General features: G+C 45.1%; 1 protein-coding gene across 10 annotated transcripts in view; it reads left to right on the top strand.

Annotated features, from left to right (window-relative positions):
* The window catches only part of hectd1 (HECT domain containing 1), a 133,302-nt gene that overhangs the window by 70,569 nt on the left and 45,570 nt on the right, over positions 1-17,163 (top strand). For 5 of the 10 annotated variants that reach the window (XM_078233680.1, XM_078233675.1, XM_078233678.1 and 2 more), the window contains exons 16-22: positions 3,314-3,448; positions 5,026-5,172; positions 5,258-5,352; positions 5,434-5,539; positions 5,773-5,907; positions 6,019-6,158; positions 6,867-7,190. In XM_078233680.1, the coding sequence (XP_078089806.1) occupies positions 3,314-3,448; positions 5,026-5,172; positions 5,258-5,352; positions 5,434-5,539; positions 5,773-5,907; positions 6,019-6,158; positions 6,867-7,190 (1,082 nt within the window). Of the gene's footprint in view, positions 1-3,313; positions 3,449-5,025; positions 5,173-5,257; positions 5,353-5,433; positions 5,540-5,751; positions 5,908-6,018; positions 6,159-6,866; positions 7,191-17,163 lie in introns of all 10 variants that reach the window. The other 5 variants (XM_078233679.1, XM_078233674.1, XM_078233677.1 and 2 more) reach the window with 1 other exon arrangement.

Below are 17,163 nucleotides of genomic sequence, written 5' to 3'. Positions count from 1 at the left end.
CCAATCAACAGCTGCCAATTTCTGCCTAATCCCACTAAAGTTAGCCTTCCCCCAATCCAACACCTTACCCTTGGGACACCACTCATCCTTTTCCATCACTATCCTAAAGCTAACAGAATTGTGGTCACTTTATGCCACATGTTCCCCTACCGAAACTTTGAAGACCTGACCGGGCTCATTCCCTAGTACTAGGTCCAGTATAGCCCCCCTCTCTAGTCGGGCTATCTAAATATTGTTCCAAAGAACCTTCCTGTACGCATTTTACAAATGCCTCCCCATTCAGACTCCCAGCCCTACGCGATTTCCAGTCTATACCAGGGAAATTGAAGTCTCCCACTTCAACAGCCCTATTTTTCCTCCACCTATCCATTATCTCCTGACATATCCGTTCTTCCACTTCCCTTGGGCTATTGGGGGGCCTGTAGTATACCCCCAACATAGTGACTGCGCCCTTCCTGTTTCTGAGCTCCACCCACAGTGACTCGTTACACGACCCCTCTGAATTGTCCTCCCTCTGTACCGCTGTACAAAGAACAGTACAGCACAGGAAACAGGCCCTTCGGCCCTCCAAGCCTGTGCCGCTCCTTGGTCCAACTAGACCAATCATTTGTATCCCTCCATTCCCAGGCTGCTCATGTGACTATCCAGGTAAGTCTTAAACGATGTCAGCGTGTCTGCCTCCACCACCCTACTTGGCAGCGCATTCCAGGCCCCCACCACCCTCTGTGTAAAAAACATCCCTCTGATATCTGAGTTATACTTCGTCCCTCTCACCTTGAGCCCGTGACCCCTCGTGATCGTCACCTCCGACCTGGGAAAAAGCTTCCCACTGTTCACCCTATCTATACCCTTCATAATCTTGTACACCTCTATTAGATCTCCCCTCATTCTCCGTCTTTCCAGGGAGAACAAGCCCAGTTTACCCAATCTCTCCTCATAGCTAAGACCCTCCATACCAGGCAACATCCTGGTAAACCTTCTCTGCACTCTCTCTAACGCCTCCACGTCCTTCTGGTAGTGCGGCGACCAGAACTGGACGCAGTACTCCAAATGTGGCCTAACCAGCGTTCTATACAGCTGCATCATCAGACTCCAGCTTTTATACTCTATACCCCGTCCTATAAAGGCAAGCATACCATATGCCTTCTTCACCACCTTCTCCACCTGTGTTGCCACCTTCAAGGATTTGTGGACTTGCACACCTAGGTCCCTCTGTGTTTCTATACTCCTGATGACTCTGCCATTTATTGCATAACTCCTCCCTACATTATTTCTTCCAAAATGCATCACTTCGCATTTATCCAGATTAAACTCCATCTGCCACCTCTCCGCCCAATTTTCCAGCCTATCTATATCCTGCTGTATTGCCCGACAATGCTCTTCGCTATCCGCAAGTCCAGCCTGTAATATGCTCTCTAACTAATACTGCTACTCCCCCACCTCTTTTGGCCCCTCCTCTGTCTCGCCTAAAACACTTGTACCCCGGAATATTCAGTTGCCAGTCCTGTCCCTCTTTCAACCAAGTCTCTGTCACCGCAACCACATCCAAATTCCTCGTAAGCATTAAGGCCCTAAGTTCATCTGTCTTACCTGCTACACTCTTTGCATTGAAGTAGAAGCACTCCAGGCCCAGTGAGGTCATCCTCCCTCAGAGTGCTCTTCTTCTTTGCGAGCCTTGTCCTGGCCCCAAGCTTGTCCCCAGCCTCTACACTTGTAGACATAATTTTTTGATCCCCACCCCCCTGCCATATTAGTTTAAACCCACCCGAACTGCACTAGCAAAACTCCCAGCCAGGACATTCGTGCCCGTCCAATTTAGTTGTGACCCGTCCTTCTTGTACAGGTGCCCTCCTCTCTTGAAAACTTCCCAGTGACCCAGGAATATGAAGCCCTCCCTCCTGGACCAGTCCTTTAGCCAAGGGTTCAATTGTACTATCTCCCTATTCCTAGCCTCACTGGCACGAGGCATTGGGAGCAGCCCAGAGATTGCCACCCTGGAGGCCCTACTTTTTAGCCTATTTCCCAACTCCCTGAATTGCTCTCGTAGAATCCCCCTGCTCTTCCTATCTACGCCATTTGCACCAATGTGTACAATGACATCCGTTTCTTTATCCTCCCCTTTTAATATGCCTCCTATCCGCTCGGAGACATCCAGTACCCCAGCACCAGGTAGGCAGGCTACCATTCTGGAGTCCTACTTGCACCCAATTTAATACTACCCCAGTTGTCAGTTCCAAGGATGGCCATCCTTTCAGCATCTTCCCTCTCTTCTTCTAAACTCCAGTGAGTGCAGACCCAACCTGCATGTCCCTTCTTCCTAAGGCAATCCCTTCAATCCGGGAATGATTCAAATAAACCTTCTCTCAATTGCCTCCAAATGCAAGTGTATGCCTTCTTGGATAAGGAGACCAAAACTATGTGGTATTTCAATGAAGAAACAAAAATAGGAAAGCAAGTTGTGAAGAGGACAAAAAGGGTCTAAAAAGGGTCACTGATGGGTGGGCAAAAATTTGGCAGTTGAAATATAATGTGGGAAAATGGAAGATTGTCCAAGATGTAAAAAAGCAGATTATTATTTAAATGCAGAGATGGCATCTTCATTGGTGTAGCCTCACCAATGCAAGACGTTCCTACTTTTATACTCCATCCCCCTTGCAACAAAGGCTAACGTTCCATTTGTCTTCCTTTTTATTTGCTGTATTCACTTACTAACTTTTTGTGGTTCATATACAAGGACATCCAGATCCTCCTGTTCTGCAGCATTATGCCATCTCTGCATTGAAATAATAATCTGCTTTTCTACATCTTGGACAATCTTCCATTTTCCCATATTATATTCCAACTGCCAAATTTTTGCCCACCCATCAGTGACCCTTTTTTGACCCTTTTTAGACTCTTTTTGTCCTCTTCGCAACTTGCTTTCCTATCTATTTTTGTTATTTCAGCAAATTTGGCTCCAAGTCTTTTCAGGCAAGTCATTAATGGAGCTTGTAAACCTTTGAGGACACAGCGTAGATCCCTGTGGCACCCCACTAATTACAGTTTAAAATTGATCTATTTATGCTGACTCTCTTTAAAATTCACTTTACAAGATGTGGACATTGCTGGCTGGGCCAGCATTTATTGCTGATCCCTGACTGCCCTTCATTTCAGAGGCTATTTGAGAATCAGCCACGTTTCTTATTCGTTAACAAATTCTCTATATGTGCTAATATATTACCTCGAGAAAAAGAATTAACCCCTTTATATGTACATCCCTATTGAATATGGAAAATATATTATGTTGATTTTAAGAGAAAAATAATTTTTGCAGGTGCGAACCATGGCCAGAGATTTATATGACGATCATTTTAAGGCTGTAGAAAGTATGCCTCGAGGAGTGGTGGTCACATTGCGAAACATAGCTACACAACTTGAGAGTGCATGGGAGCTGCATGCTAACAGACAAGTAAGTAAAATTCACATTTCCAGATACCTGAATTTGGAATTGCCCTTCTTTACATTTCTGCTGAATATAATTTTGGGGAAGTAAATATTGCTGTCACTTTTTGGAACATTTTAATTAAAATCCAAATACCAATACAAATGTTTGTCAAATAATCATATTTTGCTTTTGAGTTTTTGTTATGGGTGGGTCAATGCTGATCTCCCTAAAGCTACTCCAGCTGTGCTACGAACGTATCCATAGGATATTCATGGAATGGCAATCCACTGCACAGTGTCTCCTGTGATTTCCACATAATTGTCCATCTTTTAAAAGCAGGGCTTATGTGATCTGGGACTCCAAGCTTTGCAGCTAATGGATAAAATCTCCTGACCCTTTGGTCAGTAATGTTTTATGTTCCGCACCCTGTAAGTACTATGCTCGCTGGCTTGTTTTTCTCCTTCCCAACCTTGATATCTCTGACCTATTGCTGTAGAGGGATGGTTTAAGTGAATTATGGTGAGCATTTCGAAACCCAAACAAGACTAAATAGAGATGAACCTTGCTACTTTTGCCTCGGACGCACTTGGAGGTAGCTGAGGGATTGAAATAGGTTGCTGAGGAATTGAGTTCATATAAAGAGTCAGGTTGGGCTCTTAATTTCTTGACTGGTACTTTGGTACCAGGATGAGGGAAGCAGAATGTTGTAAAGAACCTGCAGCTGGCCCGTGTTGTTTTCCTAATAAACTCGGTAACTCCCTCAACATACGGAATAATTTGGGGGAGGATATCTTCACCTTGTAGTTAATTGCTCTGGACTATTGGGCTGCATTCTTTGATAGTCAGGTTGGGCTATCAGCATTGTGGTCGGTGCAGACTCGATGGGCCGAATGGCCTCCTTCTGCACTGTAGGGTTTCTATGAATTCTATGAAAATAGTTGAGGCTGGGGCATGAGGGCAACCCTGCTGCCTCATGCCTATTTTATGGTAAGCAGCTGATTGCTTTGCACAGCTCATTTTGGTGCATATTTTGAAAGTTCGGCTCAATCATTTTACTTCACCCCAGCAAGGTAATTATCCAGTTGGCAATAATTGCCCTCACCACTGATGTGTTGCTGTTGTGGCGCATTGTATAATCCATGCACTACCTCAGTGTTTTGGTTAACTTGGTTCAGAAAAACTGCTGTAGCCTCATTGAAGAGTATGCATTTTTCCTTCCCGAGTCCTACAGAGCTATGATGTCTTTCTGGCTGAGCTTTCAGAGTTGCTGAAAACTTGTCTTTTGGTGTGCTACCTGTGCTAAGCTGCTGCAGGCTTTTAAATCCTGTAGAAGCATACAGGTTACTACCCCGCGCATTCACTTCAAGGACCAGTGTTTGTGAGTTGTTGTCACAATGACTTACTATTTTGAAAGTTTGACTGACATTGTGAACTCCAGCATGTCCGCACATTTCTTGGCTGGCACGTAAAAATCATGCTTCTCATTTACATTTGGGGGAGGATTTCCCAAGTTAAAAATTTAGACCAAATAATCAATAATTGAGAAGACTTCGTTGAACAGTAAACATTTCATGAAAAAGGCAATGGTTTTTGTGTTGCAGGGTGTGGATGGAGAGGCTACATGGAGAGATTTAATGAAAACTGCTCTCGAAAATTTGATTGTACTACTAAAGGATGAAAACACAATCTCGCCTTATGAGATGTGCAGCAGTGGACTAGTGCAAGCACTTCTTACTGTACTCAACAATGTTAGTATGGGATTGTAAAAAAGCACTTGTTTATTTTGGATCAATTTTGTAGTTTACAATATTCACTCACTCTCTTTCACTGTAGAATGTAGACTTAGATGTGAAACAAGATTGTAGTCAACTGATGGAGCGAATAAATGTCTTCAAAACTGCATTCAGTGAAAATGAAGATGAAGAAAGGTAAGTGGGGCTTTTATTAAATTAAGAAATGCATTTTTAAAAATTCTTTTGGCTTTGTAACAAAATGTGTTTTCTTTTTAGTCAGCCAGCTGTTGCCCTTGTTCGGAAGCTAATAGCAGTGTTAGAATCTATTGAGAGGCTGTCTCTTCATCTGTATGATACCCCTGGCTCTTCTTACAACTTGCAGGTATGAGAACCGTGAATATTTGATAATTCAAATTCCCCACAGTCATATTCCAAACTACTCAATTCTTTTCTGCTTCAGACTTCTAGCTGACAATGTTAACAATTACTGTTGAGTGATAATTTTAAATGAAATTTAAAAGCAGTCATGTGATAATGTGTTGCAGTTTACTATGAGTTTAAAGTTCAGGTGATATTCTACCGATCTGTTTACAGACTGTTTTTCCTCCCTCCAAGATCCTGACGAGAAGGCTGAGGTTTAGATTGGAACGTGCTCCCGGAGAGACATCATTGATCGACAGAACTGGAAGAATGCTCAAAATGGAACCACTGGCCACTGTTGAATCTTTAGAGCAGTATCTTTTGAAAATGGTAAACAATGTGATATAACTATTCCAAAAATTAACATTTTAAGGTTCCAAATATTAAAGAATCAGTGAATATGTAACATATTTTAGTTCTAATTTAATTTTTTTGGTTCAGGTGGCAAAACAATGGTATGACTTTGACAGATCAACCTTTGTATTTGTACGTAAGTTACGTGAAGGGCAAACGTTTACTTTCCGGCACCAGCATAACTTTGATGAAAATGGAATAATTTACTGGATTGGGACAAATGCCAGGTAAGTTTGAAATTTTTGAATTTGAGATAATGACTTGAATGTAATTCCCAAAAGAAAAACTGCTATATTTATGAAATATTACAAGGCTATGGAGCATGTGCCAAAATTTCCTTGGGGAAGGTTTGCTCACTGGTGGATATTTTTGTACATAGACATTCAGATATTTTGTTGCATTTCGTCAGTCTGCGCCACCCCCCCAACAGGAGCGCATGTGCCCACCTGCCATAATTCCTGGAATAGATTATTATTTTTGAAGGTGCTTTGATTTCAAGATATTGGCCGGAATTTTACCGTCCCACCTTTTTGGACAAGCGAGGCCGTAAAATCCTGCCTACTGTCAGCATGATTTCCCATTCTTCCTGCATGGTGCATAATTGTATACTTGACTCTCAGGCTCCTCTTGAAAGTTCTTTGTGATAGTCACACATTTCTTCAGTTTTGTACCAGAGAGTAACAATAACTGATGTGCAGCGCTGTTTGAAAACCTCTTCCATGATGTGATTTATAACCTAGTGAAACGTTTATCAGTGGAAATGTTTGCTAAGTGTATCAACTAAATTATGGTGCATTCGTTTTCAGAGTATGGAATTGATACAACACAAGTAATACAGATAACAGGAATAATGTCCTGTTGATAATACAAGAACAATTTTAGGATATTTGTTGAATTTCTTTTTTCATCAAAAAAATCGTAATTTTGCATTTCAGAACTGCATACGAGTGGGTGAATCCTGCAGCTTATGGCTTGGTAGTTGTAACATCATCAGAAGGAAGAAATTTGCCATATGGACGATTGGAAGATATTCTAAGTCGTGACAGCTCCGCCCTTAATTGCCATACAAATGATGATAAGAATGCTTGGTTTGCTATTGACCTTGGACTTTGGGTGATCCCATTAGCTTATACTTTGCGACATGCACGTGGTTATGGTCGGTCTGCCCTGAGGAACTGGGTTTTTCAAGTTTCCAAAGATGGACAAAACTGGACAACTCTATACACTCATGTGGATGACTGCAGTTTGAATGAGCCAGGGTGAGTCAGCAGAATTAAGTTAAAATTACTTTAAGACATTGTTTATTAAAACAATGTGGGGTTTGGCATTTTCAAGTTTTAAGAAATTACCTAGATATACAACACAAAGTTAATTCAACCCAACTATCAATGCTGTGTTTGTTCTCTACATTGGGTATATGGATTAGGACTGCTGTCATACTGTTTACATATCTCCTTCATTCCCCATAGTTATCGACCATAAGACATAGGAGCAGAATTAGGCCACTCGGCCCATCGAGTCTGTTCCGCCATTCAATCATGGCTGATATTTTTCTCATCCCCATTCTCCTGCCTTTTCCCCATAACCCCTGAACCCCTCAATAATCAAGAGCCTATCTATCTCTGTCTTAAAGACACTCAATGACCCGGCCTCCACACCTCCTGCAGCAAAGAGTTCCACAGATTCACCACTCTCTGGCTGAAGAAATTCCTCCTCATGTCTGTTTTAAAGGATCGTCCCTTTAGCCTGAGGTTCTAGTTTTTCCTACTAGTGGAAACATGCTCTTCACGTCCACTCTATCCAGGCCTCGCAGTATCCTGTAAGTTTCAGTAAGATCCCCCCTCATCCTCCTGAACTCCAACGAGTACAGACCCAGAGTGCTCAACCATTCCTCTTGCAACAGGCTCTTCGTTCCAGGGATCATTCTTGTGAACCTCCTCTGGACCCTTTCCAAGGCCAGCACTTCCTTAGATATGGGGCCCAAAACTGCTCACAATATTCCAAATGGGGTCTGACCAGAGCCTTATACAGCCTCAGAAGTACATCCCTGCTCTTGTATTCTAGCCCTCTCGACATGAATGCTATCATTGCATTTGCTTTCCTAACTGCCGACTGAACCTGCACGTTAACCGTAAGAGAATCTTGAACAATGACTCCCAGGTCCCTTTGTGTTTCTGCTTTACTACCTAATCAATTCTTAAATGTCAACATTGTCTCTAATTTAATCAATAACCGGTAGTGTGCTCCACAATATTAGCATCTTTTTAAAAATTCCTTAGTTTCTTGTATTCAAGCGGATATATTTACATTTAGTTAATTAGTAAATCTGGAATTAAAAAAGTGAGTCTCAGTAGTGGTGATCATGAAACAAATTCATCTGGTTCATGCATATCATTGAGAGAAAGAAATCTGCCATCCCAGCTGTACTGCTCTACATTGACCTACATGACTCCAGATTCGCAGCAACATGATTGACTCTTAATTACCCTCTGAAATGGCCTGGCAAGCCACTCAGTTGTGTCAAATAGCTGCAGAAAGAAATAAAACTGCTCAAGCCACCCAGCAACGGCCTAATCACGAGAAACAACAAAAACACGCACTACCTCGTCAACCCCACAAAGTCACTAAAATTCGGGGACCTTATGCCATAATTGGGAAAGCTGTCCGACAGTCCAGCAAGAGCATGAAACAATCGTACTCATCAAATCATACCTTACCACCAGTAGCCCAAATATCTCCATTATTGGGTATGTCCTCTTCCTCCAGCAAGCTAGATCTATTGGAGATGACCGCACAGTGGTATGGCCTGGAAGTCATCAACTTTAACTTTAGATCCTATTAGTCTCGTGGAATCAGGTTAAACATGGGCAAGAAAATCGGCGGCACGGTAGCGCAGTGGTTAGCACTGCTGCTTCACAGCTCCAGTGGTTAGCACTGCTGCTTCACGGCTCCAGGGTCCCGGGTTCGATTCCCGGCTCGGGTCACTGTCTGTGTGGAGTTTGCACATTCTCCTAGTGTCTGCGTGTGTTTTCTCCGGGTGCTCCGGTTTCCTCCCACAGTCCAAAGATGTGCGGGTTAGGTTGATTGGCCAGGTTATAAATTGCCCCTTAGAGTCCTGAGATGCATAGGTTAGAGGGATTAGCGGGTAAATATGTGGGGGTAGGGCCTGGGTGGGATTGTGGTCGGTGCAGACTCGATGGGCCGAATGGCCTCCTTCTGCACTGTAGGGTTTCTATTAAAAAAAAACTTTCTACTGGCTGCCACCTACTGTCCTCTCTCAGCTGATGAATCAGTGCTCCTTCACGTTGAATGTCACAGAGTAGCGAGGGTGCAATTTTCTCTGGCTGCAACATTAATGTCCATCACCAAGTGTGGCTTGCTAGCACTACTACTGACTACTACTTCTACTGACTACTACTTCTACTACACTACTACTGGCTGAGCCCTGCAAGACGTATGTGGGAAGTCATGGACCATACCGGCATCCGAGAAGACCACGTGCAGGAAGTGCTCCCGACTGCGAGCCCCAGGTTTCAGAGCTTGATTCGTGGCTGAAAACACTGTAGTACATCTGCGAGACTGAGAGTTATGTGGATAGCACATTTAAAGAGGTGGTCACACTGCAGCTCAAGGAAAAGAGGGGTAACCACCAGGCAGTCCAAAGTGAAACAGACAGGTAATGCAGGAGTACACTAGGGTCCCATTTTAGAAGCTGATGAAGGCACTGGTCCCTGAAGAAAGTGCAGTCAGGGCCAAGCTTTTGGCAGCCCCAGTGGCTTGACCGTGCAGGAGGGATGGAAGAAGGAGTGATAGTGATCGGGGATTCGTTAGTTAGGGGAACAGACAGACATTTCTGCAGATGTGACTCCAGAATGGTGAGTTGCCTCCCTGGGACCAGGGCCAGGTTTGTCACTGAAAGGCTGCAGTGTATCCTAAAGGAGGATAAGCCAGGTCGTGGTACATGTTGGCCCTAATATAGGTAGAATGAAGGATGAGATCTTGAACCAGGAATTCAGGGAGCAGATTAAAAAGCAGCACCTCAAAGATTGTAATCTCTGGATTATTCCCAGTGGCATGTGCTAGCAAGTACAAAAATAGGAGAATAGGACAGATGAATGCGTGGCTCAAGAGTTGATGCAGGAGGGAGGCTTTTAGATTCCTGGATCTCTGGGACCGTTTCTGGGAAAGGTGCGACATGTACAAGCGGGACAGACTGCACCTAAACCAGAATGGGGCCAACATTCATGCAGGTGAGTTTGCTAGTGTTGTTGGGAGGAGTTTAGACTACTTCGGCAGGGGGAGGGGGGACACACAGCGTTCGTAAAATAGGAGCACAGCATACTACAGTAAAGGAACCAAGACACAGGAGTTCAGCCATGTTGAGTTCCAAGGGAATATGATGAGGCTGGATGGCCTATACTTTAATGCTATGAGTATTGTAAGTAAGACTGGTGAGTTGACATATTGCCATCATAGAGACGTGGTTGAGGGAGGGGCAGGACTGGCAACTCAACATTCCAGGGGATAGGATCTTCATGCGAGACGGGAGGAGGTAAAGAGAAGAGGTGGTGTTGCATAATCATAGAAACCCTACAGTACAGAAAGAGGCCATTCGGCCCATCGAGTCTGCACCGACCACAATCCCACCCAGGCCCTACCCCCATATGCCTATATATTTACCCACTAATCCCTCTAACCTACACATCTTGGGACACTAAGGGCAATTTTTAACATGGCCAATCAACCTAACCCGCACATCTTTGGACTAATTATTAATTAAGGAGTCAGTTACTGCAGTAAGGAGGGATGATATAGGACCATAGAATCCTTGCAGTGCAGAAGGAAGCCATTCGGCCCAGCGGATTTACACACTCCGAAAAAGCATTTTCGGAAGGGTCAGCCCCTGCCCTATCCCTGTAACTCCACGCATTTACCATGGCTAATCCACCTAATGCCTCATTTGAAGACCCTTGGAAGATATATGTGGGTGGCACAGTGGTTAGCACTTCTGTCTCACAACACCAGGGACCCAGGTTTAATTCTGACCTTGGGTGGCTGTGCAAACTTCACACATTCTCCCTGCGTCTGCGTGGGCTTCTTCCGGGTGCTCCAGTTTCCTCCCAGACTCCAGAGATGTACAGGTTAGGCGGATTTGCCATGTGGGGCAGCACGGTAGCACAGTAGTTAGCACTGCTGCTTCACAGCTCCAGGGACCTGGGTTCGATTCCTGGCTTGGGTCACTGTCTGTGTGGAGTTTGCGCATTCTCCTCGTGTCTGCGTGGGTTTCCTCCGGGTGCTCCGGTTTCCTCCCACAGTCCAAAGATGTGCGGGTTAGGTTGATTGGCCATGCTAAAATTGCCCCTTAGTGTCCTGAGATGTGTAGGTTCGAGGGATTAGCTGGTAAATATGTAGGGATATGGGAGTAGCGCCAGGGTGGGATTGTGGTCGGTGCAGACTCGATGGGTCGAATGGCCTGTTACTGCACTGTAGGGTTTCTATGACTTCTATTTCTAAATTGCCCCTTGGTTGCAGGGGGATTAGTAGGATGAATATGCGGGGTTAAGGGATAAGGCCTGTTGGGATTGTTGTCAGTGCAGGCCAAATGACCTCCTGCATTGCGGGGATTTTATGATTCTAACCTATACATCTTTGGACACTAAGGGGGCAATTCAGCATGGCCAATCCACATAACTTGCACATCTTTGGACTGTGGGAGGAAATCAGAGCACCCGGAGGAAATCCACGCAGATAGCTGGAGAAGTACAGACTCCATACAGTCACCTGAAACTGGAATTGAACCTAGATCCCTGCCACTGTGAGATAGCCGTGCTAACCACTTGCCACTGTGCAGGCCACATACATAGAAACAGGGAAAGAAACAGAAAAACTACAGCACAAAACAGGCCCTTTGGTCCCACAAGTTGTGCCGAACATATCCCTACCTTTTAGGCCAACCTATAACCCTCCATCCTATTAAGTCCCATGTACTCATCCAGGAGTCTCTTAAAAATAGAAACATAGAAAAACTATATCTTGGGAAGGCCTTCAAATGAGGCTTTGTGGGTACAGGTTAGGTCTAAAAAGGGGGCAGTCACATTGCTGGAAGTGTATCATAGGCCCCCAAACAGTCAGCAATAGGGGAGCAGATATGTAGACAATTCACTAAGGTGTGTAAAAATAATAATAGGGTAATTATATTAGGGGATTTCAACTTCCCCAACATTAGTTGTGTTGTACCTGTTAATTCTCCCATACTTTCGGCCAGTTCACTTAAGGTTTTACCCCGGTGCCCTTATTTGCAAGATGGACAAAGTAAAGGTTCAATAAGTTTATTAATATATTAACCCTTAAATTACCCGTATAAAACAAGAGGATACCCCAGATTCAAGTATACTATCCGCAAAGATTGTTTGGTTAGACTGCGGGCCCGATTCTTTGAGTCCCTCTGGTCAGTCATCACAAAGGTGAGTCTCGATGGCAGCTTCTTCCTTCCTTCCTTCTCTGATCAGTCTTCCGGATGGTCAAGGTCACCTTCCTCATCAAGTCTTCGCTGCTGGCCTGAGATGTGTACCTTTATCCCCCTCCCTCCCCACCTTTCCAGAAACTTCTCTGGCTTCCGACCACTGAGGTCTCAGGAGAGGGGGGGGGGGGGGGGGGGGGGGGTCCCAATACCCAGTGGGTTTCTTGATGTCTGCCTGACAGGACACCGGGGTTCGCCCCCAGGTGTCCATCCCCATGGTGTTGCTTACATACAACCTGTTGCCAGATAAGGTAACTGCAGGAACTCTAGGTGACAGAAAATCTGGCCGGATCTGGGCTTCTAATAATAGGCCGATGCTTTTCAAAGGGTGTGGTGATCTCCTGCTGGGTCTCAATAGAGCGTGAGATCTTTGGGTGATTGATGGGACAGGCCCAGACATGTTTCTGTGTCTTTGTGTATTTGACTTTAGTCAAGTCTGGCCTGCCCGAGGTTTGACAGTGTTTGATTTGAATATGCCCCATTCTTTAATTTAGGATATCCAATTTAATTGGTCTTAAAACTAGGCCCTGATTATATTACCACAGTTGGTGTAGTCATAATGTTAAAGGGTTTAGAGGGGGCAAATGTCTTGAAATGTATTCAGGAGAGCTTCTTATGTCACTATGTTGAAGGTCCAACAAGGGGTGGCACAGTGCTGGAACTATTCTGGGGAACGAAGCTGGACAATGATCAAGGTGTGCAGATGCCGGCGTTGGACTGGGGTAAACACAGTAAGAGTTTTAACTACACCAGGTTAAAGTCCAACAGGTTTATTTGGTAGCAAATGCCATTAGCTTTCGGAGCGCTGCTCCTTCGTCAGATGTAGTGGAAATCTGCTCTCAAACAGGGCACAGAGACACAAAATCAAGTTACAGAATACTGATTAGAATGCGAATCTCTACAGCCAACCAGGTCTTAAAGATACAGACAATGTGAGTGGAGGGAGCATTAAACACAGGTTAAAGAGATGTGTATTGTCTCCAGACAGGACAGCCAATGAGATTCTGCAAGTCCAGGAGGCAAGCTGTGGGGGTTACAGATAGTGTGACAAAAACCCAACATCCCGGCTTAGGCCGTCCTCATGCGTGCGGAACTTGGCTATCAGTTTCTGCTCAGCGACTCTGCGCTGTCGTGTGTCGTGAAGGCCACCTTGGAGAACACTTACCCAAAGATCAGAGGCTGAATGCCCGTGACTGCTGAAGTGCTCTCCCACAGGAAGAAAACAGTCTTGCCTGGTGATTATCGAGCGGTGTTCATTCATCCGTTGCCGTAGCATCTGCATGGTTTCCCCAATGTACCATGCCTCGGGACATCCTTTCCTGCAGCGTATCGGGTAGACCACGTTTGCCGAGTTGCAAGAGTAGGTACCATGTACCTGGTAGATGGTGTTCTCACGTGAGATGATGGCATCCGTGTTGATGATCCGGCACGTCTTGCAGAGGTTGCTGTGGCAGGATTGTGTGGTGTCGTGGTCACTGTTCTCCTGAAGGCTGGGTAGTTGCTGCGGGCAATGGTCTGTTTGAGGTTGTGCGGTTGTTTGAAGGCAAGAAGTGCGGGTGTGGGGATGGCCTTGGCGAGATGTTCGTCTTCATCAATGACATGTTGAAGGCTCCAGAGGAGATGCCGTACCTTCTCTGCTCTGGGGAAGTACTGGACGACGAAGGGTACTCTGTCCACCGTGTCCCATGTTTGTCAAACTTCCCCGGTATCTCCTCCGGAGCCTTCAACATGTCATTGATGAAGACGAACATCTCGCCAAGGCCATCCCCACACCCCCACTTCTTGCCTTCAAACAACCACACAACCTCAAACAGACCATTGTCCGCAGCAAACTACCCAGCCTTCAGGAGAACAGTGACCACGACACCACACAACCCTGCCACAGCAACCTCTGCAAGACGTGCCGGATCATCGACACGGATGCCATCATCTCACGTGAGAACACCATCTACCAGATGCACGGTACCTACTCTTGCAACTCGGCCAACGATGTCTACCTGATATGCTGCAGGAAAGGATGTCCCGAGGCATGGTACATTGGGGAAACCATGCAGATACTACGGCAACGGATGAATGAACACCGCTCGACAATCACCAGGCAAGACTGTTCTCTTCCTGTGGGGGAGCACTTCAGCAGTCATGGGCATTCAGCCTCTGATCTTCGGGTAAGCGTTCTCCAAGGCGGCCTTCACGACACACGACAGCGCAGAGTTGCTGAGCAGAAACTGATAGCCAAGTTCCGCACGCATGAGGACGGCCTAAACCGGGATGTTGGGTTTATGTCACACTATCAGTAACCCCACAGCTTGCCTCCTGGACTTGCAGAATCTCACTGGCTGCCCTGTCTGGAGACAATACACATCTCTTTAACCTGTGCTTAATGCTCCCTCCACTCACATTGTCTGTATCTTTAAGACCTGGTTGGCTATAGAGATTCACATTCTAATCAGTATTCTGTAACTTGATTTTGTGTCTCTGCCCTGTTTGAGAGCAGATTTCCACTCCATCTGACGAAGGAGCAGCGCTCCGAAAGCTAATGGCATTTGCTACCAAATAAACCTGTTGGACTTTAACCTGGTGTTGTTAAAACTCTTACAATGTTCAAGGTGGCAGTGGGGGAGCTTTTTCGCAATAGCAACCACAACACAGGACGATTTAAGTTTGTTATGGAAAAGGAAAAAGATGGCCAGCAAAAAAATGTTTTTGGATTGAGGGAAAGCAGATTTTAATAAGACAGGATCTGGCCAAAGTAAACTGGGAACAGTTTGTTGTGGGAAAATCTACAGCAGAGCAGTGGGGGAAAGTGGGGTGCATTGAAAAAGGAGAGTACAGGCCCAACATCTTCCCTTCAGTGTGAAATATAGCAGCAAGCCCAGATAACTCTGGCTATCGAGGATATTCAAGGCTAGATAAGGAAAAAAAAGAGAGGCTTTTAGCAAGTACAAAGGGAGCAAATCAGCGGAGGCCTTAGTGGAATATAAAAGGTGTAGGGAGGAGCTTGCAGCAATTAGGAGAGCAAAGGGGGGCATGAAAAAGCACTGGTGGATAAGATTAAGGAGAAAATCAAGATATTCTGTAAGTATATTAAAGGGAAGAAAATAACCAGGGAACGAGTAGTGACCAAGGGGGCAATCTGCGCGGAGCTGGAGGATGTTGGTAGGGTGTTAAACAAGTACTTGACATCTGTCTTCACTCGAGAAGGAAGATGTAGGTACAGAATTCGGAGAGCGATTGAGATTTTTGAACCGTTTGACATTGGCTACAAGAAGGTATAGGCGGAATGGTCAAATGGGCAGATCAGTGGCAGGTGGAATTTAACCCTGAAAAGTGTGAGGTGATACACTTTGGAAGGAGTAATTTGACGAGGAAGTACTGAATGAATGGTAGGATACTGTCCACAGATCTCTGAAGGCAGAAGGGCATGTTAGTAGGGTGGTAGAAAAGGCATATGGGACATGCCTTTATCAATCGAAGGATAGATTACAAAAGCAGGAAAGTCATGTTGGCGTTGTGTAGAACTTTGGTGAAACTACAGCTAGAGTACTTTGTGCAGTTCTAGTCGCCAAATTATGGGAAAGGTGTGATTGCACTGGAGGGGGTGCAGAGCATATTCACCAGGATGTTGCCTGGGATGGAACATTTAAGTTAAGAGAGGTTGGGTAGGCTTGGGTTTTTGTTGAAGCAGAGAAGACTGAGAGATGACCTGATCGAGGTGCACTAGAGTCATAGAGGTTTACAGCATGGAAACGGGCCCTTCAGCCCAACTTGTCCATGCCGCCCTTTTTATTTAAAACCCGTAAGCTAATCCCAATTGCCCGCATTTGGCCCATATCCCTCTATACCCATTGTACCCATGTAACTATCTAAATGCTTTTTAAAAGACAAAATTGTACCTATCTCTACTACTACCTCTGGCAGCTTGTTCCAGACACTCACCACCCTTTGTGTGAAAAACTGCCCCTCTGGACACTTTTGTATCTCTCCCCTCGCACCTTTAAACCTATGCCCTCTAGTTTTAGACTCCCCTACCTTTGGGAAAAGATATTGACTATCTAGCTGATCTGTGCCCCTCATTATTTTATAGACCTCTATAAGATCACCCCTCAGCCTCCTACGCTCCAGAGGAAAAAGTCCCAGTCTATCCAGCCTCCTTATAACTCAATCCATCAAGTCCTGGTAGCATCCTAGTAAATCTTTTCTGCACTCTTTCTGGTTTAATAATATCCTCTCTATAATAGGGTGACCAGAATTACACACAGTATTCCAAGTGTGGCCTTACCAATGTCTTGTACAACTTCAACAAGACATTCCAACTCCTGTATTCAATGTTCTGACCGATGAAACCAAGCATGCCGAATGCCTTCTTCACCACTCTGTCCACCTGTGACTCCACTTTCAAGGAGCTATGAACATGTACCCCTAGATCTCTTTGTTCTGTAACTCTCCCCAATGCCCTACCATTAACTGAGTAAGTCCTGCCCTGGTTCGATCTACCAAAATGCATCACCTCGCATTTGTCTAAATTAAACTCCATCTGCCATTCGTCAGCCCACTGGCCCAATTGATCAAGATCCCGTTGCAATTGGAGATAACCTTCCTCACTCTCCACCATGCCACCAATCTTAGTGTCATCTGCAAACTTACTAACCATGCCTCCTATATTTTCATCCAAATCATTAATATAAATGACAAATAACAGTGGACCCAGCACT

The sequence above is a fragment of the Mustelus asterias genome, chromosome 18, assembly GCF_964213995.1.
Source record: "Mustelus asterias chromosome 18, sMusAst1.hap1.1, whole genome shotgun sequence".
In the NCBI taxonomy this organism is placed as follows: Eukaryota; Metazoa; Chordata; class Chondrichthyes; order Carcharhiniformes; family Triakidae; genus Mustelus; species Mustelus asterias.
The sequence above is the reverse complement of the archived record's forward strand: the minus strand, read 5'-3'. Positions and strand labels throughout refer to the sequence as shown.